Source organism: Girardinichthys multiradiatus, chromosome 9 (assembly GCF_021462225.1).
Source record: "Girardinichthys multiradiatus isolate DD_20200921_A chromosome 9, DD_fGirMul_XY1, whole genome shotgun sequence".
In the NCBI taxonomy this organism is placed as follows: domain Eukaryota; kingdom Metazoa; phylum Chordata; class Actinopteri; order Cyprinodontiformes; family Goodeidae; genus Girardinichthys; species Girardinichthys multiradiatus.
In genome coordinates this window covers 4,497,141-4,523,515 of record NC_061802.1, presented here as the reverse complement: position 1 = coordinate 4,523,515, position 26,375 = coordinate 4,497,141, and the positions used below count along the sequence as shown (strand labels likewise).

General features: G+C 38.5%; 1 protein-coding gene across 5 annotated transcripts; it reads right to left on the bottom strand.

Annotated features, from left to right (window-relative positions):
* Nucleotides 1-1,776: 1,776 nt before the first annotated feature.
* On the bottom strand, nucleotides 1,777-26,122 carry hps3 (HPS3 biogenesis of lysosomal organelles complex 2 subunit 1). Of its 5 annotated transcripts, none has more exons than XM_047375671.1 (26): nucleotides 26,022-26,122; nucleotides 25,786-25,911; nucleotides 23,691-23,863; nucleotides 23,524-23,595; nucleotides 23,036-23,129; nucleotides 21,309-21,382; nucleotides 20,579-20,791; nucleotides 20,338-20,404; nucleotides 16,732-16,820; nucleotides 15,787-15,904; nucleotides 14,659-14,812; nucleotides 14,488-14,570; nucleotides 14,097-14,271; nucleotides 13,867-13,948; nucleotides 13,330-13,487; nucleotides 13,013-13,114; nucleotides 8,074-8,182; nucleotides 7,528-7,748; nucleotides 6,377-6,554; nucleotides 5,939-6,172; nucleotides 5,531-5,728; nucleotides 5,237-5,413; nucleotides 5,018-5,122; nucleotides 2,464-2,670; nucleotides 2,303-2,390; nucleotides 1,777-2,174 (listed from the first exon to the last, which is right to left on the bottom strand). In XM_047375671.1, exons 3-26 carry the CDS (start codon nucleotides 23,739-23,741, stop codon nucleotides 2,047-2,049), a joined length of 3,177 nt encoding a protein of 1,058 aa, XP_047231627.1. In that variant the 5' UTR covers nucleotides 23,742-23,863; nucleotides 25,786-25,911; nucleotides 26,022-26,122; the 3' UTR covers nucleotides 1,777-2,046. The 5 variants fall into 5 exon arrangements, 4 of the variants coding, with proteins under 4 accessions (XP_047231627.1, XP_047231626.1, XP_047231628.1 ...); XM_047375670.1 differs by having other exon boundaries at nucleotides 23,691-23,860; XM_047375672.1 differs by having other exon boundaries at nucleotides 2,303-2,375; nucleotides 23,691-23,860.
* Nucleotides 26,123-26,375: the final 253 nt, after the last annotated feature.

The window sequence follows — 26,375 nt, the reverse complement described above, 5'->3', positions numbered from 1 at the left end:
AAGTAAAAAAGTTGAAGACCTTTTTCATTGATGTGATTAATCGATTTCTGTTTTCAGATCATTAGCTTTTAACCTTTGCGGTACAAGATGTACCTTCCACAAACACACCTACAGCATAAAACAGTAGCTACCTACTTTCATACAGCCAATCAAAATCTTTTTTAAGCTTTCCTTCATTTATTTTCTCATGTGGAGCACTTTAATCTGCTTTACACAAGCATAATCAAAAAAAGAACATTTCTTGAGTTTAGTTAATATTCCACTCAACAAATGTCCATGTTTAGGAAATACCAAACGATTTAATGTTGTAATCTCAGGTTAGTGAGGAAGTTTGCACACTACTGTGTTTCAAAATTATTAGTTGTTTGGAGGACAAAGTCAGAAATAAACTTTGTTTGCTTAAGGTGACATGTCATACCAACAGACATGTCTGTCCTCAGTCTGCCCCATCAGCAACTCAAGCCTCTCAGTCAATACATCTGATGAAATCACATTAGTTTGACAAAAACAAGACGAGACAACCGGGGCTGGGGGGCTGACTTGGCACATAATGCATAAACTGAGGAGCCCTGAAGATGAGTCTTTTATTTTTTTCATTGAGTTACCATATAGATGCTTGTCAAAGTAAAAGTGTCCACAAATTATTTTACGTTTTCTTAACTTAAAAAGTCAACGTAATAAAATATAGATTGATTTAAGTGTTTATTTCTGTTCACCCTTAATTTTATCTTAATGAAAATCCAAAGTTGCATTTCTGAGAACATTTTTATATTACCAGAATGAAAACTTTTTTAAATTCAAAAAGTTTGTTATGCTCTACACAAACATGGGAAGACTGTTGACCTGACAGCAGACAGTCATTCTCTTCATGTTTTTGCATTTTAAGAAGCTGGTAACTGCTGTATCCAATTATAATGCTGGACAGTTGAGTGGAAGGAAATCAAGTTACAAAAAGGTATACTAGCAAAGCCCATTGAAGAGGCTAGGAAAGATTCATAAGGAGGTGGGCTGCAGCTGGAGTCGGGACTTCAAGAGCCACCGTACGCAGACATGTCCAAGACATGGCTTCAAACCCTCAGATTTCTTGTGTTAAGCCAATCTTGAACCAGAGACATCTTAATGGGCCATGGAGAATAATAACTTAACTGGTTAGTGGTCCCAAGTCCTTTGTTCACATCAAACTAAATTGTGCATTTCATTTGGAAATCAAGGTCCCAGAATCTGGAGGAAGGTTGGAGAGGTCCAGACCGCAAGTTGCTGGAGGTCCAGAGAGACATTTTCACAGTCTCCAATTATTTGGGAAGCAATGCCATTTACTGCTGATAGTTTACTGGGGTTTATCCAGTCTAACTTCAGCAGAGTAATCATATCATAAAAATGAAAATTATTCTTGGGATTGTTTTATTTTAAAAGGTAGCCAAAAAAATTTGTTTAAGAAAAAGGTGAGCTAGGCATTGTAAGAAAATATTCAGAAAGAACAGAGCAAAAGCAGCTTTTTTTCAGAATGTAATTTGAAAGTATTATTTCTCATGAAATGCCAGAGGAAAAAAAAAGTAAAAAAAAAAAAAGCACTAGTTGCATTTCTGTCTTAAACACCAAGGCATCTCGTAACAGGAATTTTACTCAACTGTGATAAAAAATAAATAAAAAATAAAAATTCTGACTGGAAACCAAGATACATAATCACCTATCTTTACAGCCATGAAATTCTGCAGAGATCTTTGTTTAAAAGTGCAAGAGAGTCGTCTAGAACAAAGAGAAATAAAAAACACACAGAACATTTTAAATTTATAATAAATACTTTTTAAAAATGTACATTAAACACTAAAAAGCTCAGGAAAAAAATCTAAATCCACTACAACAGGAAATACATGCATTTTAAGATTGAGTCAAATGCTTGATTGAATTGTATTAATCCTAAAACAGCAGTTTGTCTAAGTCTAACCAGATACATGAAGATGCAGCAAGCAGAACCAGCTTAGTAATGGTCCTTTGCCCCAGACCCAGAAGCTCCTGGAACAGTTTGTGTCTCAGTGTCTTTGCTTCTCAGGCCAGCAAGTGTCTTTGGCTGCAGGTCAACAGGTGAGGCAGGAAGTACGAGGCCGTGCCGTCGTCTGGTATAAGCTCCAAAAACTCTGTGGGGCTCGTCTCCATGGCAACCACGACCAGCGTTTCTGTTGGCACGGAAACCAGCATCAATACACTGAGATAACTATTTGTGTTTCAGTCTAACCCATGTTAAATCAAATTTAATCAAATTAAAGTCAGCTATTCAACTACATTTTTAACAAAAACCTTCCACCTTTGAGGGCCCCGAGTAGGATGCTGTTGTCAGCGGCTGCCCTCGTCCGGTTGCACAGCTCAGGAAGAAGCTTCTGCCACCAGAGTGCCTGTGGTGAACAGACTAGCCAATAAGATGTAAAAGAATAAAATAAAAACAGTCATGCCACACTCAGTACAAACCATGTGTTTGTCTTGTAACTGGTGGTTGGCGTAGGCTATAATGGCCTGAGGACACCGGTCCAACAACTGCTCAATGCTGCGGCCATAGTGCCCCCTTCTGGTGGTACAGAGGAGGTGCAGGCTAAAGCCCCACAGGGTTTCCTCCGACAGACTCTCCAACAGAGGTGCAACACTTCTGACAGACAGGGACGGACCACACAGCAGGGACTGCAGACAGAACGGCAGGGACTATTACCATGGAAACCACTGGACAAAGAAAACAAATGTCAACTCTAAAAGACCAAAACATTTCAAAGCCGTGCTAAAGTGGTTGACAGAGCTTGAACCATAATTCTCAGCTGTTGGTTTGCTATGTTTTTATTATATATTCAGCAGCATCTCAATAAGTTAGAATATGACTCAAATGGTATTTTATTTCAGTAATTCCATTAAATTCAGTAATCAATGACAAAATATTTCAAAATTAAATACAAAAAAACAAATTAAATACTACTGTATAGTAAATGCAGTCAAAACATGGCCAGAGCTCCTTTGCAATCAGCCTGTGGTTCTGCTGAGGAATCCCAGGTTGCTTAAATAGTGGCCTCCAGCTTGTCTGCATGGCTGGATGTGGTGTCTCATCCCTCTCTTGGCCATAGACCACAGATTCTCTGTGGGGTTTAAAGTCAGATGTGTTTGCTGGCCAATCAAGCACAGTGATACAAAGGTCATTACATTAGAATAGAATAGTCATTGTACTGGGGAGTACAACGAAATTGGGGGTGCTCGCGCTGAACTAGCGTACACCACAGTAAGATAGTTTTGAAAAGGACAAGAACAAGAACAGCACAAGGGACAAAAACAAAAAAATAACAAGGCAGTAAGACGTTTTTCTCTTAAAATAGAGATATTAAAGATGAAGTGAAATATACACACATTAAAGAGAGTATCGGTACTTCTGGCAGTGTGGGTAGGTGTTAAGTCCTGCTGCAAAATGAAAAATGCATTTCATAAAGCTTTTCAGCAGAGGGAAGCATAAAGTACTCTGAAATTTCCTGGTAGACAGCTGCGCAGACTTTGGACTTCATCAAACACAGTGGACCCACACCAGCATGAGACATGTCTCCTCAAAGCATCACCAACTGTGGAAACGTCACACTTGAGTTGTATTTTGTGCCAAAGAATTGAGAGACAAAGAGAATACGGTCATTCATCTAAAAGGAGGACTTTAGACCAAATGAGCAGTCAAGTCCTTTTTCTCCTTAGCCCAGGTCCTTCTGGTGTTTCTGGTTCAGAAGTGAACTAACATTAGAAGTGTGACACTTGTAGCCCATGTCCTGGAAACATCTGAGTATGGCTCTTAAAGTACCAAGTTCAGCTGCAGTCCACGCCTTGTGAATCTCCCCAAACACCTGAATGAGTTTAACTTTATAATCCTTCTCAAGGCTGCTTTCATCCTTCTTGCTTGTGCATTTTTTCCTTTCCCTTAACTTTCCATTAGGTTGAATGGAAACATCCCTCCAAACAATCTGCTACTTTAGAAATAACTCTTTTCAGCTTACCTTTCCTGTACAGGGTGAGAAATAAACACTTGAAAAACGTCACTGTGTGCAAATAACTTTTTTAGTGCTTCTCTTATTGAGAAAGAATCTGTGGTACCTAAGGAGTATTTACAAAAAATTGAGCCAAAGAATTAACTTAAAATAACTATGACCATTAAAGAAAACTAGAAGAGGTGGATATTATTCTCTTTAAAACTAAATAACTTTTATCAATAAAAGCTGGCACGATAAGACGGACAAGGGGTTAGTGAAGAAACCTTTTGTGATGCACTACATTATGGAGTATTTCCAAGTAACATTACTTAATCTACTCTGGGAAAATACAAAAAGTACATCCTTTCCCACCTTCCTTCCCTTTTCATTTTGTAAAAAGACTTGCTTGGCGTCATTGCATTTTAAACTTTGAGACACGGGTGTCAACCTCGAGTCCTCGAGTGAGGGTGTTCTGAAACCTTCAGATGTGCCTCTGCGCCAACACATCTAAATCATGTAACTGGATGATAACTCTGAAGAACTTGAGTGCATCAGAAGGCAGTTCAGTCATTTGATTCAGGTGTGTTGGACTTGGGACACGTCCAAAGGTAGCAGGACAGCGACCCTTGAAAACTGGGGTGTGATGCCCCTGCTTTAAAATTATAAATATAACAAACTACAATAAGGGCTGTAAACAGCAGGTCTGTGGTAGAATCAATGATGCAAGGAAGAAGAAAAAAAAAAAGAGACACCTTCTGCACACGTAACGGGAACAAAGGCATAGATGTTGAAAGCTTTACAGATACTGAACTGGCCTGCATCGTGAGACCTTCTCCCAAAAGAACAAGGTTTCTAGGATTGTGAGACCAAATCAAATGCTCTTAAAAAAAAGAAAAAAGGTGCAAAAACCTAAGATGTTTTATCTCTTTGCATTCTAATTATCAGAAAAATATGAACAGAAAGTGATAAAAACTTTCCAGTTTCAACGTTATCATCCCATGTCCATGGATCATTACATACACATATATACACATATATACCTGCAGTTTGTGTAGAGCCTCCCAGTGTTGGTAGCTGGAAATTTGAACTGGGTTCAGGACAGTGAGCCATGGGTAGAGAGCACCATAATGAGAGCATGAACTGATCTGAAAACACAAAGACATATAAGCAACTCTAAGAATTCTAAAATCTGAATTTGTGTTGTAAAATGATGTTGCCCAGCAGAAGTCTCACAGATGAAGACAACACTGTAACTGTACCAGGTCGTCAGCACTTTTCAGTGACTTGTGTTTTGTTGGGGATTCACTGGCTGTCAGTCGGTCGATGTAAACCGAAGCCAGCCGGAACAGAAGCTCCTGAATGACGGCATCCCGGGAAGAGGCCATTAGCATCGCCTCCCAAAGGTCCACCTGTAAGGTGTTCTCACCTCCCAGCTCCTGCGCATGGGTAAACACTAAATATTGCTTCCACCGCTTTCAGAAACAGGATTAAAGTAAATTTAGCTTTACATCATTCAGATACATTAGTAGTTGAAGTGCACCAGAGATGCAGACCTTGAAAATGTGATCCGCCTGCTCCAGTTGAACCTTGCTGTTCTCATGTAGGGCCACCATGCCAGCCACGAGCAGTCCAGGCTGGGAGTCTGCCAGCTGTCGAGCCAAGGCTGTGGGACACACCTGAGTATGTTTGTCTCCTCCTCCACCGTGCAGCAGCAACCTTGGCTCCTCAATGAACCCATACACCAGCAGCATCTGAGTGTACCCCACATAATTTCATGCATACAGCATGGGATATTGTTGCACAAAATCATGCAACACATCTATATACAGTCATAAGCAACTAGGTGGTTTACATGGAACACAATAAATAGAATAAACTGAAAAAAAAAACTTTTAAAATCACAAAGTATATATGAAGTACCAGGAGCTGTCAGCATTTATAACCAACCACATCACCCTCACCTCAGCATGTCGCTCCATCAGCTCTGTGTACCGTGCCATGTTGCCCAGACGCAGCATCATGGTCGCCATGGTGATTGTCAGAGGTACCGACACACCAGAGGTGTCCTCCAAATGTTGAAGCATTTGCAGCGTTGCAGCTGGGTCAACATTCATCATACATGGGCTGGCACACACACTAACGAGCATTGAGGGCTCTGATTGGCTGAAAATGCTAGTGACCTCGTCAGCGTCTTCCTGATAGGACACAAAAATATCTTAATATGAGCTAATGAAAACAATAACTCTGCAAACATAAAGTTTGACATCATAGATAAACCGATGTACTGTTTATCAAAGAATTTAAAGTATGAGTGAAGTTTTAAGGTCATTAAAATAAAAACCATATTCAGAGAGAATTTAAGGCTACAAAGGGTTGATATACTGCAAAGGTTATAATACCTGACAGAGGATCTGGTCTGTTTCCTCTAACAGGTAATGTTTGAGATAAAACAGGAAACCAGGGCCGTAGGAGTGAGGGCAGCCTGGAAGAGGGCGGTTTCTGGACATAACTTCAGTGACTGACAGACGGGACATCCTGTAGTACGGCAAAGCCAGGTGACAATCCTTCTGACTACCCCTTACAGGACAGAAAACAACAAGAGCTGTGCTCAGCAACTATTCATTCACAATTTTAAATTAAACTGAAAAGATGGAGAGTCGCCACAAAAATGATGTTCAGAAGAAGAAATTTACGACTGTGACATGTAGAATTTAAAAAAAAACAATAAAACATACATGGGACCAAATGAGACTAAAAAACAAAGTAGTCTAATAAACTAATTCTCACATATCATGGAGGTAATACCCATTTGTAAATGAAAAATATATAACAGTGTGCCTCTTTTTACATTAATCAGCGTTTTATTCAGACTTGAACAGCTGCTGTAAAGTGGGAAAATATTTTTTTAAGAGTTCCAATATTTTCCATAGTGAACAGGATCCCACACATATGGTCATCGTCATGGGAACTCCCCATGATTCGCTTGCTGATGCCTAAACAACCAGAAATGAAGCCGTATGTGGAGTTGGGTCTATAAGCCCGGTTCTGCATGCAACCCTGCATGAGTGTCCAAGAAGGAGGATCTTTACCTACAGGTGTTACCAATAAACGTGTAAGTATGGTGCAATTACCAGTGCAGACATTGGCCTTGAGCTACAAAAAGTGAAAATGCTGTTAAATTCCATTATTTCTAAATATAATAGCATATTATCAGTTTTTATAGCAATTTGAAAGCTACCATAATTAAATATTTAGTCTAGATGTTTTTTTTTAAGTATGAGATATGATGGGACTTCAGCGATGTTACAATGCATTATATGAGAGCACAGGGGACAGGGCAGAATAACACATAATTTAAATTAAACCAGGTTGCAAATAATATGTGAGGTTTAACTGATATGCTTACTGACACATGATGTAATTGAAAAAAATATAAAAGGAGATTTTAGAAAACATTAAATTAAGAGTTGTTATATTAAATATAATACTGGAGCATGTAAATTTTGCAGAGAACATTTAGGTGATGAACTAATGTTAGCACCAATGGTACCTGCTGAAACTGTCTCCAAGCTGGGCACAGTTCTGCCTGAACGCCTCCTCCAGCTCCTCCCTGTGCATCTGTGCAGCCATCTTTCTGGCACCTTCACCGCCCTGTTGCCGCTCTGATGACTCCAGCATGCAGGAGCGGAGAAGGAGGTGGGCTTCACCAAGGAGGTGTCGAAGACTCAGGCCCTGTGGGTTATTCTCTGCGTAGCGCTGACTGTACTCAACCTGGGAGACATACACAAGACATGACCCCAATTCATAAATACCTCAGACCAGAAAGTGAAATAATGTGAGGTTATTTGTTATTATGCGGAAGACTGTTACCTTATTTAAAAAAAAGAACAATTAGAAAGATTATTCTGTACTTTACCGGATAAAAGAAAAAAATAGTCTGACTGATTCAACGCTTTACGAGATAAACATATTTTTATTCATCTGGTTGATATTAAAAAAAAAAGGTTTTTCACCATTTACAAAATCCTCTATAAATAATATGAATTATGATAATATATATATGATGGTAAATATTTATTTAGGAGTGCTTTGTTACCATCTCCTGGTAAAGTGTGAGGGGGGGTACGGTGTCAACAACATAGAGATTCCACCCATGTCCAACAGTGCTGGTTTCTTTGGGAGATGAGATTGCCCATCTCTTGCTCCTGAGGTCAAAAAGAGAGAAGAAAGGTAACAACAAGCACAGCCCACCATGAAAAACTGGGAATTATTTGTCTATGTACAGCACCTTGAGTACCTTGTTGCTGAAAAGCACCATATAAATAAACGTGACTTGACTATAGGCTGCTTGTCTTTCCATTTAATCCCAAAACAAGTGTTTTGTCCCAGTACAATTTCATTTTAAGGTGTCACGCTAGATTCACTACAAAGGGAAAAATGTATTTAGAATTAAACTGTATCCAAACTGTGTAGCGTTCATTTAAATAAGACAAATGTCAAAGCTGAGCAATCTGAAAAGCAAAATACATGCTTGTCCTAAATGGTAAATAAACCCCAATCATTTATTTCCTTCTTAAACGTTGCATATCAGATTACCAAATCTTATAGATAGGTAACAGTCAGAAGAGCAGGCAGGCCAGGCATGCAAAATGTGAAACAGACATTTTTTGTTTTCTTTAGATGAAGCAAAACATCTGAAAAGAAGCTCATCTGCATTGTAATTGAAGAACTTGAGTTGTGCACCACTCACAGTGGAAACATTGAAATAAAAAAGTTCCAAATAGGTTCGAACGGCTGTCTGTATTAAAAGAATCTTTGCATAAACTATTGGATTACACTGAAAAGAAGTTATTTCCCAGAAATGTCACAACTCTTGGAGTCCAGTCTTCTGTGGGACTTGGGGCTTCTCCTCATACCTCTATCATTTCCAAATATTGATCAAATAAATGAGCGTTGCCTTGCAACAGCACCTAGCTGTAAAAACAGAAAATCCATGGATTAACCAAGCAAACTAAAATTGTATGTGGAAGTTGTGTCTACAAGCCAGTTTCTGCATGCTGTGGGCCTCTGATGTAGTCCAGATGTTGGCTTGCCACTTACTTTAAACTTAGCCCTGAAAGTAAAGGCCCATCCCTTAACGAATCAAACTGATGATGTACCTATAAGCCTAGTTCTGCATGTACCCTGCATGAGATTGCTTTAGTCTAAACATCAGCTTGCAGGAAAGAGAAATGAGCTTTAGTCGTTCGTCTGTTTTTTCTGACCACCGTTATTATTTGAGTAGAAACAACCTGGCAGACCTTATCTTTAAGTTATGAAGAGTGAAAGTTCTGTTGTACCCAACAATAATCAGGATAATAATAGATTTGATTTGAAAGGGACCATTTGAGCTTCTTTCACAACTTCCAAAAAAAATCTACTTATAAAAGCATCAAACTCAAAATCTCTAAGCATTTGCCAGTTCATGTATTTCATGTTTCATCTGAACTAAACAACAAACTTTGATTCACAAAACGTCTGTGCAAACAAGGTTTCATCTGTATCTGGTTACAGACAAAACTTTCTTTTTTGTAAGGCAATTGATGCGTTGTTTGCTGAGTAGACAACCTGCACGTTGATTTCCCTTTGGGGACAATACAGTTACAATTGACACTGAACATCTAAAGTGAACACTGGTTTTAAATGAGACTGAACATGCATGATAAACTAACAGACAAGAGAGGAAAGTGCCTACCGTTATTGTGATTACTTTTACTGTAATCACATCCCAGTAACACTTTCAGGAAAGAACCTCTCAGAACCCATGCAATCAAAAACAGAAGAGCAATACCAACAATAAAGAGAAGAAAAGCACATGAATAAAGAACAGTTAGTCTACGGTTAGTCAACATGTTAACATGAGGTAACAAGGAGATCTGCTCCAAGTAGTATCTGCGTAGGAAGTCCAAAACTGCCATTTTACGATCTATTAAGAGCTTTTTGAACTCTGAACAGGGTGAGGCTGAAGAACCACATCAAGGTTACTGAAACACCTGTACATTATTGCTCTGTTTTATTGTTTATTTTTGTCATTCATGACAGAAATAAATTTTTTTAATTAGTGTGTTTTCATGTAGTGGAAAATTCAAGAATCCAATTAATGAAATCTGGTTAAGTCAGCAAAAAATAATATCAAAAACAGAACTTTTATTTTAGTCCAAAGTTTAACAATGACATCATTAGTTTGCTAACCAAAGAAAGGCACACAGAGTGCAGTTAGGCGAGTTAAGGGTAGCTAGGTTTGAGCTCTAAAACGGGAATTGTTGTCTCTTTCAGGCCAAGCTGCAGCATCACACACAAATGTAAACATTTATTTATCTATCAGGCTGTATGATTTTGCACAATGTTCCAACAGGAACTGAAACAAACATTTGGATTTTAAAATAAGTGAAACAGAGTATGCAGAAGGGGTCATATTTCCCCACATGTACACACTGAGTTTTCTTATTTACAGGTTGAATGAAAGAGTTTCAGGACAAAGAAAAAAAAAAAAAACATGTAAAACTAACATGTAAAACTACAGAAGTCAGAAATGTCTTTCTATTTCAAATATGTTTCTAGAGATTACAGGAAAGCAAAAGTTGTAGAAATAATAGTATAGTTTTCTCAACACAAAAAATTTTAATCACTTTAATCTCGGGCATGAAAGATGATTATAGTTTTCAAAAAATGTGTGCTTCTTGTCTCTCTTCCGTAAACCAAGTAATCCTTTTTTGTATTTCTGCAGCTTTGCTACAACACACTGAAAGGCTGTGATGGTGCAGGTATCACATAAACGACACCATTCATTTGAAATTAGCTGTGAAAGATCTGCTCCTGACTGTAAAATGGAACACTTAATTGCAATCTTCCTAAAAACTGCTAAATGCAAAATTTTCTAATTTTTCAAGTTCTTTACCTCTGTGTTAGTTTTATTAAGAAATCTGGTGGGTTCGATTCCCGGCCAGGGGTCTTTCTGCATGGAGTTTGCATGTTCTCCCCGTGCATGCGTGGATTCTCACCGGGTACTCCGGCTTCCTCCCACAGTCCAAAGACATGCCTGTTAGGTTAATTGGTCACTCTAAATTGACCGTAGGTGTATGAATGAGTGTGTGCTTGGTTGTTTGTGTGTTGCCCTGCGATGGACTGGCGATCTGTCCAGGGTGTACCCTGCCTCTCGCCCATAGACTGCTGGAGATAGGCACCAGCTCCCCACGACCCACTATGGAATAAGCGGTAGAAAATGACTGACTGACTGACTGACATCACGATGCTTTAGACTTATTAAGTTTCAAAATGCTCACTAATAACGTTTTAAGCAAACCTGATAACAAGGTCATAATCACCAGCTGTATTTTACACAGAGCCTCATTCTAGATTTAAATTAAATTAAATTCAAATTCAATTATACTTTAATAATCATAAAAGGGAAATTAAATGTTGTTATAGCTCATATTATGAAGGTTTCTTCAAAGAGCCGTTGTAGATGCTGACGGCTGTGGGCAGGAAGGATCTCCTGTAGCGCTCCGTCTTACAGCAGATCTGAAGAAACTTCTGACTGAAGACACTCTGTTGTTGTAGGACAGTCTCATGAAGAGGATGCTCAGGGTTCTCCATAATGTTCTTCATTTTATGAAGAACTCTTCTTTCCATAATGATCTCCAGAGGTTCCAGAGGAGTCCCCAGAACAGAACCAGCCTTTTTTATCAGCTTGTTGAGCTTTTTTAAGTCTGGGCTCTGATGCTGCTTCCCCAGCAGATTATGGCAGAAGAGATCACACTCTCCACAACAGACCTATAGAAGATATGCAGCATCTTGCTGCAAATACTGAATGACCCAAGCTTCCTCAAGAAGTACAGTCTGCTCTGTCCCTTCTTGTAGATGGCTTCACAGTTGCATCTCCGCTCCAGTCTGTTCTCCAGGTATTTATATTGTTGTTTATAAAGTTATATTGGTGCCTTTTTTTCTGATATTCTATGTCCTTTAACTTTCCATTGGTCTTAAATATACCATAGGCACTAACTTCAACTGTCTGTCTATCACACTTATCTATACTGTCTAGACAGATCTTATATATGGGATAATAGGCAGGCATAAGTTGTTCTTTGATCAGCGATAATGCTCTGTCATTACAAAGGTTACATTTATATTCCTTCCAAATAAGATACAAATGCAAAGGGAAAAATTCAACCTCATCAACACATTTGGAATATTTTCTATTGTCAGGCTGTCCAGATAGCAGACTGACATGTTGTCAAATGAATCCAAAATGCTGCTGAAAAGATGCTGTTTTATTGTCTCCTTAAGGTTTCTGTTACGGATTTGACAGTGTATGAAAGTGAAGTCTGGTCTATTTTTTATAATTCTGCTCTTCAGAAGTTGTTGAGCATTGCCACTGTTTTAACCAGAGAGCAACCAGAATGTTTAACAGCCAACTAAGCATAGATTATGCAGTTTACTAGTTGTCATCGAATGCACCATCATGGCCCATCTGCATGTTAAGCCACAGAAAGATTTGTAAAAGTGCAAGCCAGGATGGAAGCCTACTGTCTCCTCAACCCCAAAGACTGACACAAAGCTTTGTGCAATGGAAAGACACATAAAACCTAATTTATCTTGAAGGGAAAACAAGAATACAAAAGCTTTAGTGATATTCTGGCAGAACTATGGCGTTAAGAGCATCAACCAGTGAATTTCTGCCCCCTAAGAGGAGGTAGTGAAAATGTATCTGAGATGAACGCCGTTTTCCAGATGAGCTGAAAAAAAAACGGATGAATGGTAGCTCTTGCTACATTTAAAGACGTCAAAAGTTAGAAAATACTGATACTGTATCAAGGGCAAACCACAATTAAAAATATTTTTATCATGGAAGGCCATTTCTGAATTTCTTTTAAAATCGATTCTTTAAAAATAATGGATGGTGCAAAAGTTTAAAGTGAGATTTTAAGTGTTTTTGCAATGCAGCTTGACCTTAAAATGACAACCAACTCTGGGGGTGGGAGTTGCGTTTGTCTTACAGGAAGGGGCGTGAGAGAAGGCTCTCCAGAGCTGGTGTGGTTGCGGGATCGATTCCCACCGCAAGGAAAATACCAGTCAGCATGTTGTGCTCTTTCAACTCGCTAAAATAACAACACACATATGTACAATAAAAGGTTTATAACTGCATGCATGCCTGACTGTGGAAACACACAGCTATGGTATAGAGTGTTTAATAACAACCAGCAGGAATTTAATGAGACATTTGATGAAAAACCTTAAAAATCTAAAAGAAATATTCCATAAAATATCCAACCTGACTATGAATAGGCCTGAATACTGCATTTGTGTGACTTACAAGCCCCTGCGCTGCGTGTGGCGTTCTGTCTCCTCTGGTGTTTCTGTGTCAGCAGTGGAGAGCAGGATAACATGGCGACCGTAGGCACACACTGACCGCAGACCAATAAATAACTGCATTCTGAGCGCACACACCTCCAGGCTGCATGGTGGACAAGCCTGTCAAACACACAAACATAACTAGGTGTTCGTCTACCTATGATCTGACACCATACCGAATGAATGAATGAGTGAAGTTTGTAACAAATCTTGTGCTATGCTTAGAATCACTGTCCATTTGAAAGACCCAGTTGTGGCAATGCTAATTTTTATTATCCGACCTCAGACAGGAAAGTTTTAGTCAGACAGTGAGAAAAAGAGGCTTAGTGTCTTTTTACAAAGTGCACGTCAACATTTGGTGTAATTTTAAATAGTAATCTGTTTTATATCTGGCCACTAGGAGGCAGTGATGAGACCAATAAATGTAGAATCAGCAATATGCCACAAGTAATTAATATTTAATGTCCTAAATATGCAATGCAAAGGAATGGACTCAAACCTTCATGGTGGTGTCAATGTAGGGATCTTCAACCCTGGCTGCTACTGCTGCACAACGTACTGTGAAAGACTGCAGAGCATTCCTGCCATGAAACAACAGAAGCAATAAACAAAAAAGGGATGAAAGATGTTATAAAAGTGATGGAAATACTTTGGTCTTATTTTCTGAGATGCACTCTGCAACTGCCTACATATACAGATTTCTGGGTTTCTTTAGTGCTGCAAACATACTTTGTTATGACTTGCAGCAGGTGATCCATTAGCACCGCCTGCAGCACCTTCTCTGGATACTGATAGGCGGAGAGGTGCTCAACTCCACCCCTCAAACTGTACAGATGTCCAGCAGTGGGAAGAGAGAAGAAACAGAACATGCAGGCTGGTTCGTCCACAGACACCGACTGTTTACCTAGAGAGAAATTATCACTCACTGATTCTTCCTGTGAGCACAATTAATGTACAGTTAGGCAGTTCCCAGAAATCTAGACCCAAATACATTTTAATAGATCATTAAATACAATTTTATATCAGTTTAAATGATCCATGTTTGAATAATTTGTAATACAAAAAGATTTTATTACTGCTGTAATAGGTGCTGGTATGTGTCCATCTTGTGGCAACTTACTGGTGAACATTGGGTAGAGCTGCAGTGAGTGGAGCTGCATCTCCTCCACACTGCAGCCTTGAAAGAACTCTGGAGTAAAACGCCTGCAGGTGGGATAAAATACGAGTACAAGTTACTATAGTAAAATATTATCACAATGTCATGTAATTTTACACCAAATAAAACTCACACCTAAAAAGAACGTAGAACGCAGTGTAGTGTCTCCCGTCCTCCAGTCCAGTCTGTTCAACGTTGACGGGGATGTCACAATCTTTGGCTCGATCTCCGAGCAGCTCCTGGTGTTTCGGAACAAGCAGGAAATCGCCCTGGTCTTCTGGAAAATTTGCTGAATATACAAGCATAGTGTCTTGTATTTATACATCTGGCATGTTTTCGCAATTTCATATGAAAACTACAAACCCCAGTGAATTTTATTGGGAGCCATCAGCTCTGAAGATGTGAGGGGTCTACATGGTTCATACTAGAGAAGCAACTCAAATGTGCTTTGGCCTAAGACCGTTTAGTGCTTTATAGACCAACAGTGGAAAATTAATGCATAACCTTAAAGTGGAAGGACTGTAATATATAGTTTAAAACATTTGTTTAACAAATCAAAAACAGAAATGTGTGGCATGCATTTGTTTTCTTCCCCTCAGGATACATCTTGTAAAACCACCTTTTGCTGCAAATTACAGCTACAAGTCTATTTGAGTACGTCTGTACCAGCTGTGCACATCTACAGACTGAAAATGTTGTACATTCTTCTTTGCAAAATAACTCAAGCTCGGTTAGACTGGATGGAGTGTATCTGTGAGCAGCATTTTTCAAGTCTTCCCACAATTCTAGATGAATTTAGAACCAAACTTTGGCTGGGCTATTCTCACATCTGAGTATGCTTTGACCTAAACCACTGCATTACTCCTCTGGCAGTTTTCTTCCAGAGTTAATCTGTATTTAGCTCCCTCCATCTTCCAATGAAATCTGACCAGCTTCTCTGTCCACTCTTTGCTCAGCCTGTCAGTTTGGGCGGACCTCCATGCCTTGGTAGATCTGCAGATGTTCCATCCTGTTTCCATGTTCAGATGATGGATTTGGATGTTCAAAACTTGGGATGTTGTTGTAACATAAACCTGCTTAAAACTTCTCCACAACCTTCTCCATGACCTGCCTACTGTGTTCCTTAGAGTTCATGATGCTTCAACATTATCCTCATTCTGTCCGACCTTCAGAACCATCCTTCTTTATTCTACAGCCTGTACATCAAACCTCCACCAGTACCTAATAAAAGTAAAAGATTGTTGATGTAAGGTTTGTTTTTACCACACTTCAAGGACTCTGAAGGTTCTTCTGTGGCTGTGCGCTCAGTTGTTGCTTCCAGTTTCAGAACCAGAACTTCAAGCTCTGCCTGGATTGCCACATAAGATCCACACAGCGCCACCTAAAGGGGAAACCGAGGGCGAAGCTGACAAGGTTTTATTATTTTCAATGATGGTAAGGATAAAGTAAGACAAACTGAGTGAAATGTTTTCTAAAGCAGACAGGCAAGGATTTATCTGTTATTGTATAATACAAATTAAATTCACATTTTGACTAAGTCAAACTATTTTAATTATAATATCAGACTGGAAGAGTTTTACAGCCTAAACATCTGTGCATTTTTTCAAAGTGATTTAGAAAGAGGGGATGAGATTTTGTATTTTTGCTAATATTTCAGGTAACATGCATCATAAATAGACTTGTGTTACTCATTACAAATTCAAGACTTTATTTAAAGCAGCCTTCCTAATCCCTGATGATCTTCCAATAAAACATTTATAACTTAGCTTCTGAAGAAACTAGTACTAAAATAATTTGTAAAATATACCTTCTGTTTTATTTTAAATTGATGACTTTCATGTGCATTATATTTTAAAATCAGAAAGCTTTGTGGGTTCAAATATTGCAGGCAAATAAAATGAAGTAAAATTAAAAGAAACCTGAAAGCTACCAAATGCTCCCAAATTCATTATGAGACAATAATTAATAGTATCAATCCAATATTTTCCACAAAGCATTTTCATTCAAACATTATCTTGGATTAAGAATATTGGTTTCTATTTGTTTTCTGAAAATATTTCTTAGTATTCACACAGAAAATTTGAATGTTTACTTACTGAAATATGTTAAATATATTTAGCAACAACTTAGACTATTAAAATTGCTTAAACAGAAAATTTAAATTTTTTATTAGAAAACAAAAACAAAGCATGAAAAGACTGAAAGTACCTCTTTAAGATTAATTTTTGAGAGATGCAGGATGACTGAACGTTCAAAGTCCAAGACAGAAAGTTCCAGATTTGGACTAAAAGTCCGACCTATAAGGAAAAAAATAAATAAATAAATTCTTAACTAAAAATAAAACAAAAATCAGTTGAAAAGCAGCAGCAAACTGAAAAACGCTTTACTCTAACCACTTAGTGATGCTGATTCATTCATACCCGTTTCGATGTTGTGCCATAAAGTGATGGTGAGCGATAAACTGATCAGCAGTGCCTACTGTCTAGAAGCTGTAATGTCTCCTAATGGCAAAATTACATTTATAACCCTACATTTTTTTTTTTTATTAACCACTGCCTTGTTTATTTCTCCTAACCATTATCATCGTTTTCTGTTTTTTCCTAACTCCAAGTCCATGTTAAAATGGAGACAGCCCTTTACTAAAGTCTTTCATCAACAAATTTGTATTTTTTAGTGTTAATATTCTTTAATTGACCAAGCAAAGGTGGTGTATATACACACTATAAATGGTGGTTGATACATACAGGTCCTTCTCAAAAAATTAGCATATTGTGATAAAGTTCATTATTTTCCATAATGTCATAATGAAAATTTAACATTCATATATTTTAGATTCATTGTACACTAACTGAAATATTTCAGGTCTTTTATTGTCTTAATACGGATGATTGTGGCATACAGCTCATGAAAACTCAAAATTCCTATCTCACAAAATTAGCATATTTCATCCGACCAATAAAAGAAAAGTGTTTTTAATACAAAAAACATCAACCTTCAAATAATCATGTACAGTTATGCACTCAATACTTGGTCGGGAATCCTTTTGCAGAAATGACTGCTTCAATGCGGCGTGGCATGGAGGCAATCAGCCTGTGGCACTGCTGAGGTCTTATGGAGGCCCAGGATGCTTTGATAGCGGCCTTTAGCTCATCCAGAGTGTTGGGTCTTGAGTCTCTCAACGTTCTCTTCACAATATCCGACAGATTCTCTATGGGGTTCAGGTCAGGAGAGTTGGCAGGCCAATTGAGCACAGTGATACCATAGTCAGTAAACCATTTACCAGTGGTTTTGGCACTGTGAGCAGGTGCCAGGTCGTGCTGAAAAATGAAATCTTCATCTCCATAAAGCTTTTCAGCAGATGGAAGCATGAAGTGCTCCAAAATCTCCTGATAGCTAGCTGCATTGACCCTGCCCTTGATAAAACACAGTGGACCAACACCAGCAGCTGACACGGCACCCCAGACCATCACTGACTGTGGGTACTTGACACTGGACTTCTGGCATTTTGGCATTTCCTTCTCCCCAGTCTTCCTCCAGACTCTGGCACCTTGATTTCCGAATGACATGCAGAATTTGCTTTCATCCGAAAAAAGTACTTTGGACCACTGAGCAACAGTCCAGTGCTGCTTCTCTGTAGCCCAGGTCAGGCGCTTCTGCCGCTGTTTCTGGTTCAAAAGTGGCTTGACCTGGGGAATGCGGCACCTGTAGCCCATTTCCTGCACACGCCTGTGCACGGTGGCTCTGGATGTTTCTACTCCAGACTCAGTCCACTGCTTCCGCAGGTCCCCCAAGGTCTGGAATCGGCCCTTCTCCACAATCTTCCTCAGGGTCCGGTCACCTCTTCTCGTTGTGCAGCGTTTTCTGCCACACTTTTTCCTTCCCACAGACTTCCCACTGAGGTGCCTTGATACAGCACTCTGGGAACAGCCTATTCATTCAGAAATTTCTTTCTGTGTCTTACCCTCTTGCTTGAGGGTGTCAATAGTGGCCTTCTGGACAGCAGTCAGGTCGGCAGTCTTACCCATGATTGGGGTTTTGAGTGATGAACCAGGCTGGGAGGTTTAAAGGCCTCAGGAATCTTTTGCAGGTGTTTAGAGTTAACTCGTTGATTCAGATGATTAGGTTCATAGCTCGTTTAGAGACCCTTTTAATGATATGCTAATTTTGTGAGATAGGAATTTTGGGTTTTCATGAGCTGTATGCCAAAATCATCCGTATTAAGACAATAAAAGACCTGAAATATTTCAGTTAGTGTGCAATGAATCTAAAATATATGAATGTAAAATTTTCATCATGACATTATGGAAAATAATGAACTTTATCACAATATGCTAATTTTTTGAGAAGGACCTGTATTTGAAATGCTTTTCCTCCACCTAGTGGTTGCAGTGTGAGGAGAGACCATCCGGCATCTCATCAGGAGCATGTTCAGGCGTTGTAGGGAGGTCACACACAATACTGAGCCTCATGTTGACTTGTTTTAAGGACATTACATCAAAGTTGAATCAGCCTGTAGTGTGTTTTTCCACTTTAAGTTTGTGTGTGACTCCAAATCCAGGTCTCCATTGGTTAATAAATTTGATTTGCATTGATGATTTTTGTGTGATTTTGTTGTCGGCACATTCAACTTTGTACAGAACAAAGTATTCAATGAGAATATTTCATTCATTCAGATCTAGGATGTGTTAGAGTGTCCCCTTTATTTTTTTGAGCAGCATATATATATATATATATATATATATAGTCAGTCAGTCATTTTCTACCGCTTATTCCATAGTGGGTCGCGGGGAATCAGGTGCCTATCTCCAGCAGTCTATGGGCAAGAGGCGGGGTACACCCTGGATAGGTCGCCAGTCCATCGCAGGGCAACACACAAACAACCATGCACACACTCATTCATACACCTAAGAGCAATTTAGAGACACCAATTAACCTAACAGGCATGCCTTTGGACTGTGGGAGGAAGCCGGAGTACCCGGTGAGAACCCACGCATGCATGGCGAGAACATGCAAACTCCATGCAGAAAGACCCCTGGCTGGGAATTGAATATATATATATATATATATATATATATATATATATATATATGTGTGTGCAAGTCCACTGAGAGACATAATCTAAAAAAAACAAATCTAAAAAAAAAAAAATCTGGAAAATGTTTGACATCTGTAATTGCAAACAAATATTAACATTGATTTTTACAGGTGTTCAAATACTTTTGTGCAGCAGTAACACATAGATTATTTAAAAATCATACATTGTGATTTACTGTACACTAAAGAGATTACTTAGAGTTTAGCTGTATTACACTCCGTGAACAAAAAGCAATGGTCATTCAAAAACAAACGATGTTCAACACTTATTTCTTATTGCGAAAAAGGAAATAGCAGCTTATTGGACTGTGCAGCAAAGTAATGTTATAGGTATTTAGCTTTTCCGAAATACATTTTGACTCAATTGACTCAAAGTTTTGTTTGACAAATAGCAGCATTGAAAAATCAACATACTGACAATGTAACTTGTTTTCACTCCCTAAGCACCTAGTGATGCTAATTAGCATCATTTATAAATTTACACCAACTGTGGGTGCCATGTTTAAATTATTAAACTCTAACTACCTTAACATTTGTTTGATGACAAAAACACAACTAATAAGCAATTAAGGGTTTAAAAACAACCATTTCTATTGGTTATTGGTTTAATTTCTTGATTCATATGTGGACATATTACGACTCTTGTGAAGTAAGTAGTAAGGTATGCTATTCAGTATTTTCTCCTCCTTTAGGTTTTGAAACTTTCACTCTTTAACTTACCTCGACTCTGACTGCAGCTTTGCTCTGCATTCGACCAGGAGCTCTGAAGTTCCTGCTGGTTCTCCTTCTGCGGTATTTAAGAGATTCAAATCAGAGTTACTCAATAAATCTGTTTGAGCCGAGCAAAAAGTTAAAATGGAACTCTTGAAAAGACAAGAACATGAAAAGGAATTTATCAAGGTACAATTTAAACATACCATCCAACCAATCAGGTCAGGACTCTTCAGGTCAAGATTCTTACCAGGTTCTGTTGGGTATGTCTCCTCAATGTGAAAAGAACCAGAGTGTTCTCACAACCGACCAGAAGGTCTCCCTTCACTGAGCAGCATGCCACGGCGACTGGATGCTCGGACAGAGGGATCTCAATGATCTCCATCTGCACGCCGCCCCAAACAGATGCCCCACGAAGCAAGTGGCCCAATAAACGCACTCCAACACGGGCCTTCTCCTCCGCCTGAATGGAAAGCAAGAAACATTTCACTAAAACAGACTGAACATTTTAAAGAAGCAAAAAGAGAGATTATCGTTGCAATTAAGTACACCAGAGGCAGTTGTTTACCTGTGTGATCTGTTTTTTGCTCACTTTGAACACCAATACTAGTAAGAGCTGCCTGAATACTCTTACGTTAGCTTTGGGATCCAAGGGATACATTAAGTCAGCTATAAACAGGTAACAGTTTTATTTGAGGTATTTCAAATGGGATTGTCATATTTTACTCACCACTTAAAAAGGAAGTTCTGACTTTATTATGAAGGCCTAATGTTGTAAACAATAATGGTTCTTTTAGTTTTATTTAAATCCCCTTAAAAGAACAACATACTGGTCAATGCTCAGCTCGGGCTTATTAGAAAAAGGTAATATTGGGAAAATAATGTTCAAATTTCATAAAACATTCAAAAAAAAAAAAAGTATACAAGTTGTTGTGTGATTTAGGTTTTGGAGCTATTTACAGTCAGTTTTTACAGTGTACCTGGAACCGCCAGTTTGTGTAGACTCTCAGATAGGTGGCGCTGTTCTTTTCCTCTATGGTTACCAAGTAGTCTCCTGAAAGAGAAAGAATTGGAGCCATGATTAATGATGATTAATGAAGAAGGTACTCGGTTCGACTCCCGGCCGGTTCTTTCTGCATGGAGTTTGCCTGTTCTCTCCGTGCATGTGTGGGTCCTCTCTGGGTACTCCGGCTTCTTTCCACAGTCCAAAAACATTAGGTTAATAGGTCTCTCTAAATTGCCCCTGTGCATCGTTGTTTGTCCCATGTGTCTCTGTGTTGCCCTGCGATGGACTGGCGTACTGTCCAGGGTGATAGGCACCAGCTCCAACGCGACCCAGAATGGAAGAGGCAGGTATAGAAAGTGGATGAACGGATGATTAATGACTCAGTCATTTGGCATTTTCCAGCCGACTCATAGGAGTCGCTTTGCAAACATACTAAAGGTGGTATATATGGCTGCATAAAGATGGATGGAGATGTTTTACAGTGCCTTCAAAAAGTTTTTAAACCTCTTCAGCATTTCCATGTTTCATTAACCTCATAAACTTAAATGCATTTTTCTGTAATTTCATGTTATACGATAAGCTCAACTGAAGTGTGAACCGGAAGGAAATGGTTTTAAAATTACTTTCAATAATAAAATCTTAAAAAGTATGAATAGCAAATAACACCACACAGGTCAAGGACAAAGTTGTGCAGTTTAAAGCAATGTTAGGTTATAAAACAATGTCCCAACCATCTCACAGAGCTCTGCACAATTCTTCATTTGAAGATGGAAAAAGAATAGCAACCTAATAAAGCCATGGGTGTCCACCAATACTAAGAGTATTAGGCAAGAAGAGCATTAATCAGAGAAGCAGCCAAGAGGCTCATGGTTACTCTGGAGGAGCGGCAGAGATCCACAGCCCAGGTGGTAGAATCTGTTGGCACCATAATTAATAGTCGTATTATTCACAAATCTGGTGTATATGGAAGAATGGCAAGAGGAAAGCCATAAAAAAGAATAAGAAGTCACATTTCTGTTTCGGTACAAGTCATGGGAGGGAGACTGCATACATCCGTAGCAATGCGTGTACATGGACAAGCACGCACACACTTATACCTAAGGCTGATTTTGAAAGACCAATTAACCCGTCATGTTTGTGGACTGTGGGAGGAAGCAGGAGTTTCCCTTAAGGAAACCCATGCATGCAAGCTCCATGCAGAAAGGGATTTGAACCTGGGATGTTTTTGCAGCAAGGCAACAGCGCAAACCACTGTGCAGTACACATGAAACATTAAACAAGTGGAAGAACGTACTCTGGTCAGACAAAATCAAAATAGAACTTTTCGGCCAACAAGGAATATTGCCCTGGTTGCCCCATCTCCATAGTGAAACAGGGTACAGGTACCATTACGATGTGGGGCTGCTTTTTTGCAGCAGAAACAGTAAAGTTGTTCAAGGTTCGTAGGAAGATGAATGGTGTTAAATAAATGGCAATCCTGAAAGAAAACCTGTTAAAGGCTTCAAAACACTTGATTCACCGTCAACCAGGACAATAATCCATACAGCCATACGACAATGCAATTGTTTGGATCAAAGCACATTCATGTATTAGAACGGTCCAGTCAAAACAAATATGCAGCAAGATCTTAAAACTGGAAAAGTTCAAGGGGTGTGCATACTCTTCTGAGACACTGTAGGGGAGAACAGGAAGGGTCCGTACCTATGGTGCTGTGCCGGATTTTCCTAACTGTACCCATGGTGGCAAAACGACAGATTAGAGGGCAGCCCTCCTTTTCCAGATTGTATGCCTCCACCTGGGTTGAGTTTTAAAAAGACATCACTCAGTTAAACATGAAGATGAACATCTTTTCCAGATATTTACATCCATTCATTGGCAAGTAAAGCATCAAAGTGAAGTGCAACTGTGTCTCCCTCGGAAAGATGAATATATTTATACTGCTTTCTGTGAAGAGCTCAAGTGTTTTAAAAAAGCCATTTTCATGATAATGTAAAAGATTTTCAAAATAGCAACATACAGTTAAAAAGGCAGACAGTTTTTATTCTGATTTCATGAATACATTAACCCATACCAGTTTGCCCAATCACAACTTACTATTTTACTCCCGATTCCTGTTTTGTCTTTGCATTTTTAGAACATAATGTCACAAATACAAAAATAATAAAAAATGAGGAATATTTTCAGCAGACCTTGCATCCTCCTGTTGTCACCACAAACAGCGCTCCGCCTCCACTGCACACGAATCCAGGTTCCTGCTCCACCTGAACCACAAAGAGCAAACAATGTTAAGGCAACTATAAACTAAATTTTTTTTTTTTTTTTTTTTTACATACTGAATCTGACTCAGTCAGTTTACCTGTACAATCTGCTGTGAGGCGAAAGGATGGCAATTGTAGACATGCACCATGTTTGGTCTTTGTTTTGGGAAGGAGATTCAGCCCCGTGATGTAAAATGAAATACTAATTGCTGTTCTTTCCACTCAGTTTGGTTAAATTCTTCTCCTCGAGGCTTCATCCATTGGAATACTGCTGCAAAAAACAGTGTATGGTTTTAGGTTAATCCAATTATCCTGTTCAAACAACTGTTGGAAGGATATCCTCACTGTCCTATAAATAACCGGTGGGAGGATGTGTAGGGTATTCTATTGTTTTATACGTGTAACAAATGACAAAACATGAAGTTAGGGCTGTGCAGCTAATTATATATTATTTAAACTTCAGTTATAGCTTTAAACAATCACAGAAACTATGTTATTAACAACAGTTCTGTCCTGCAGGTATACCTCTATTATCTTCTTTAAAGCACAAAACTTACGTCTTATTTTCTAAACTCAATAAGTAATTGTGTGAAATTATTGTGGTAAGAATATTGATTAAAATAACAATGAATTGAAGAGTCCTGTGTGAAAATTGGTAATATGCATATACAATTTACATGTAAAAATCCCCTTTGGAGATTAACATCACAACAAAATTAAATTTTATATTCACAGCTTCCAGTTTCATAGAAGAGAAAAGCGTCATTTTTCAGCTCTTTTTCCACCTGGACTACATCAAATCAGGTTTATTGTCAAATATGTAAACCTGTCAAAATTGTGGTGCATTTTCCTACAATAAACGACAAATTACCAAACACAGTTTGTGCTGTATGGAATATTTAAAACAGGCCCTTTTGGTATTTTTAGGCTTCTAAACCAGGGGGTCAGCAACCTTTACAGTCGAGAGACATTCTGTGATTCCAACATACAGATCTGCAAAACACCTTAAATATATAGAGAAGACACTGCTTATAATACTATGCAAAACACTATTGTTTTTGGTACATTGTTAAATTAAAGTAAACCTACTTTGTTTCATCAAATCAACGCTTAGGTCTGGACTACCAGAAATTTTATATTTCACTCTAAAATCTTATGTTAATATCTGATTATCTGGGCCAGGTGTGTGATCCTCTGCAAGCAGATCACCACGTTTTAAAGTCGTTTAAACGAAAAGGTTTTTTTTTTTACAAAACTGAGCAGGAACAGGTATTGATCATTTCTATGAGTCTCACACATCCCATGAACATATTTTAAAAACCCAAAAGGAAAAATGCTTTTTCCTATTGCAATTCTAATATATCCAAATAATAAATGTAATAAAACCATAGACTCACAAATAAATGCAGTCTATAAACACATTAGCCAACAGCATGCTGGACAATTGGTGCATCATTTGGAGTTCAATAAAATCAGACACAGGTTAGAGACATGCTTTGATACATAAATGGGGATAATGCTGTGAATACTTCTTTTTTTAACAAATTCAAAACTACCACCTCTATCAAAGAACCTGCTGCACATTTTTTCTCTTTTAAGCGTCAGAAAAAAGTCCATCCTTAAAACATCAAAGCCTCAAAAATGATCAAAATCAGAATAAATGCTTAACAAAACAGAAATTATAAGTAAAGAACGGTCTATATATAGTTTACAATATTCCAGACTAGACAGGGCCCAGTCTAAAGATTTCAGAACTGAACCTAATTTGGTTGTCAAAATAACAAAAAAGGATTAAAATGACAATTCTTTGGGGTTTTCTGCATTAAAAAAAACAAAAACAAATATTGTACGATTCATAAAGTAAACACTGTCCCACACTAAATAGGACATCTAAGATTTCAAGCTTGGGCTCATCATAATTAGCCCAGATGCCAAAGAAAAGCCATAAAACTCCCTTTTCTCAACTTAAAAAAATGGAACCTGCTTGGAAGCGAATGCCAGCTTATATTAATATTCCCTTTATTAAGAAAATGAGATTCTCAACTCTAACAACAAATAACAACACTGATATCGTTACAAAAAAAACGATTTAGTCCAAACATTAACTCTAAGATTTAGAGCACTTATACTGCCAATACCGAAACTAAGGTAAACTAATGAGCTTAACGGTGTAAAAACTAAAAGCTACTTCACCTAATTTGCTGTAGAAGATGTATGTTTCCCAGCAGGTCAGAGGCTGAAACAAAGCAGCGGTTGTCCTCTTTTCTCACTAATCGATATCACATGCTGCAGTCTTGTGAGCAGCAGCAGCAGTTCTGGCTGTTTCAAATAAATTCACACAATCAGATACATCACCCCTTTATTACCATCCCAGCTGCTATGATCTTTAACATACAATCAAAGACACATTAGTAAACTAAAGTACCTACATTACTGTCAAGCCTCAGCTTTCTCTCGCTTCCTCGTTGAGCGGCTGTTGCAGTTTCTTGATTTCATGCTGCAAAGCAGGAAGTAAGCCCTCCATAATAACAAAGCGCCCACCCTCTCTTGATCCTGATTGGCTCTTGAGGCTGCTTATTTGCGCTCGATCCTTTGATTGGTCAAGGAGCGGTCATAGTCGAAAAGGTGACCCGTCTGTTTTATTTTTTAACTATTTAACGACTAGAGTTTAGTGTTATGTTTGATTGAAATATGTGCCAGTTGTATATTATTTAGAATGTCTACTTCTCTTTGTTTAACTTTGCTTTTCCTATTTGCCTTTGTGTTACAGTATTCCAGTCCCT

Excerpts from the sequence above, each read along its gene's own strand:
- hps3 (XM_047375671.1), bottom strand. The coding sequence starts at position 23,741 with ATGGTGCATGTCTACAATTGCCATCCTTTCGCCTCACAGCAGATTGTA. Across the intron at positions 20,792-21,308 it reads ACACAAACTGGCGGTTCCAG|GCGGAGGAGAAGGCCCGTGT; the intron begins GTACACTGTAAA and ends CTTTCCATTCAG. Across the intron at positions 2,175-2,302 it reads CCTACTCGGGGCCCTCAAAG|AAACGCTGGTCGTGGTTGCC; the intron begins GTGGAAGGTTTT and ends CCGTGCCAACAG.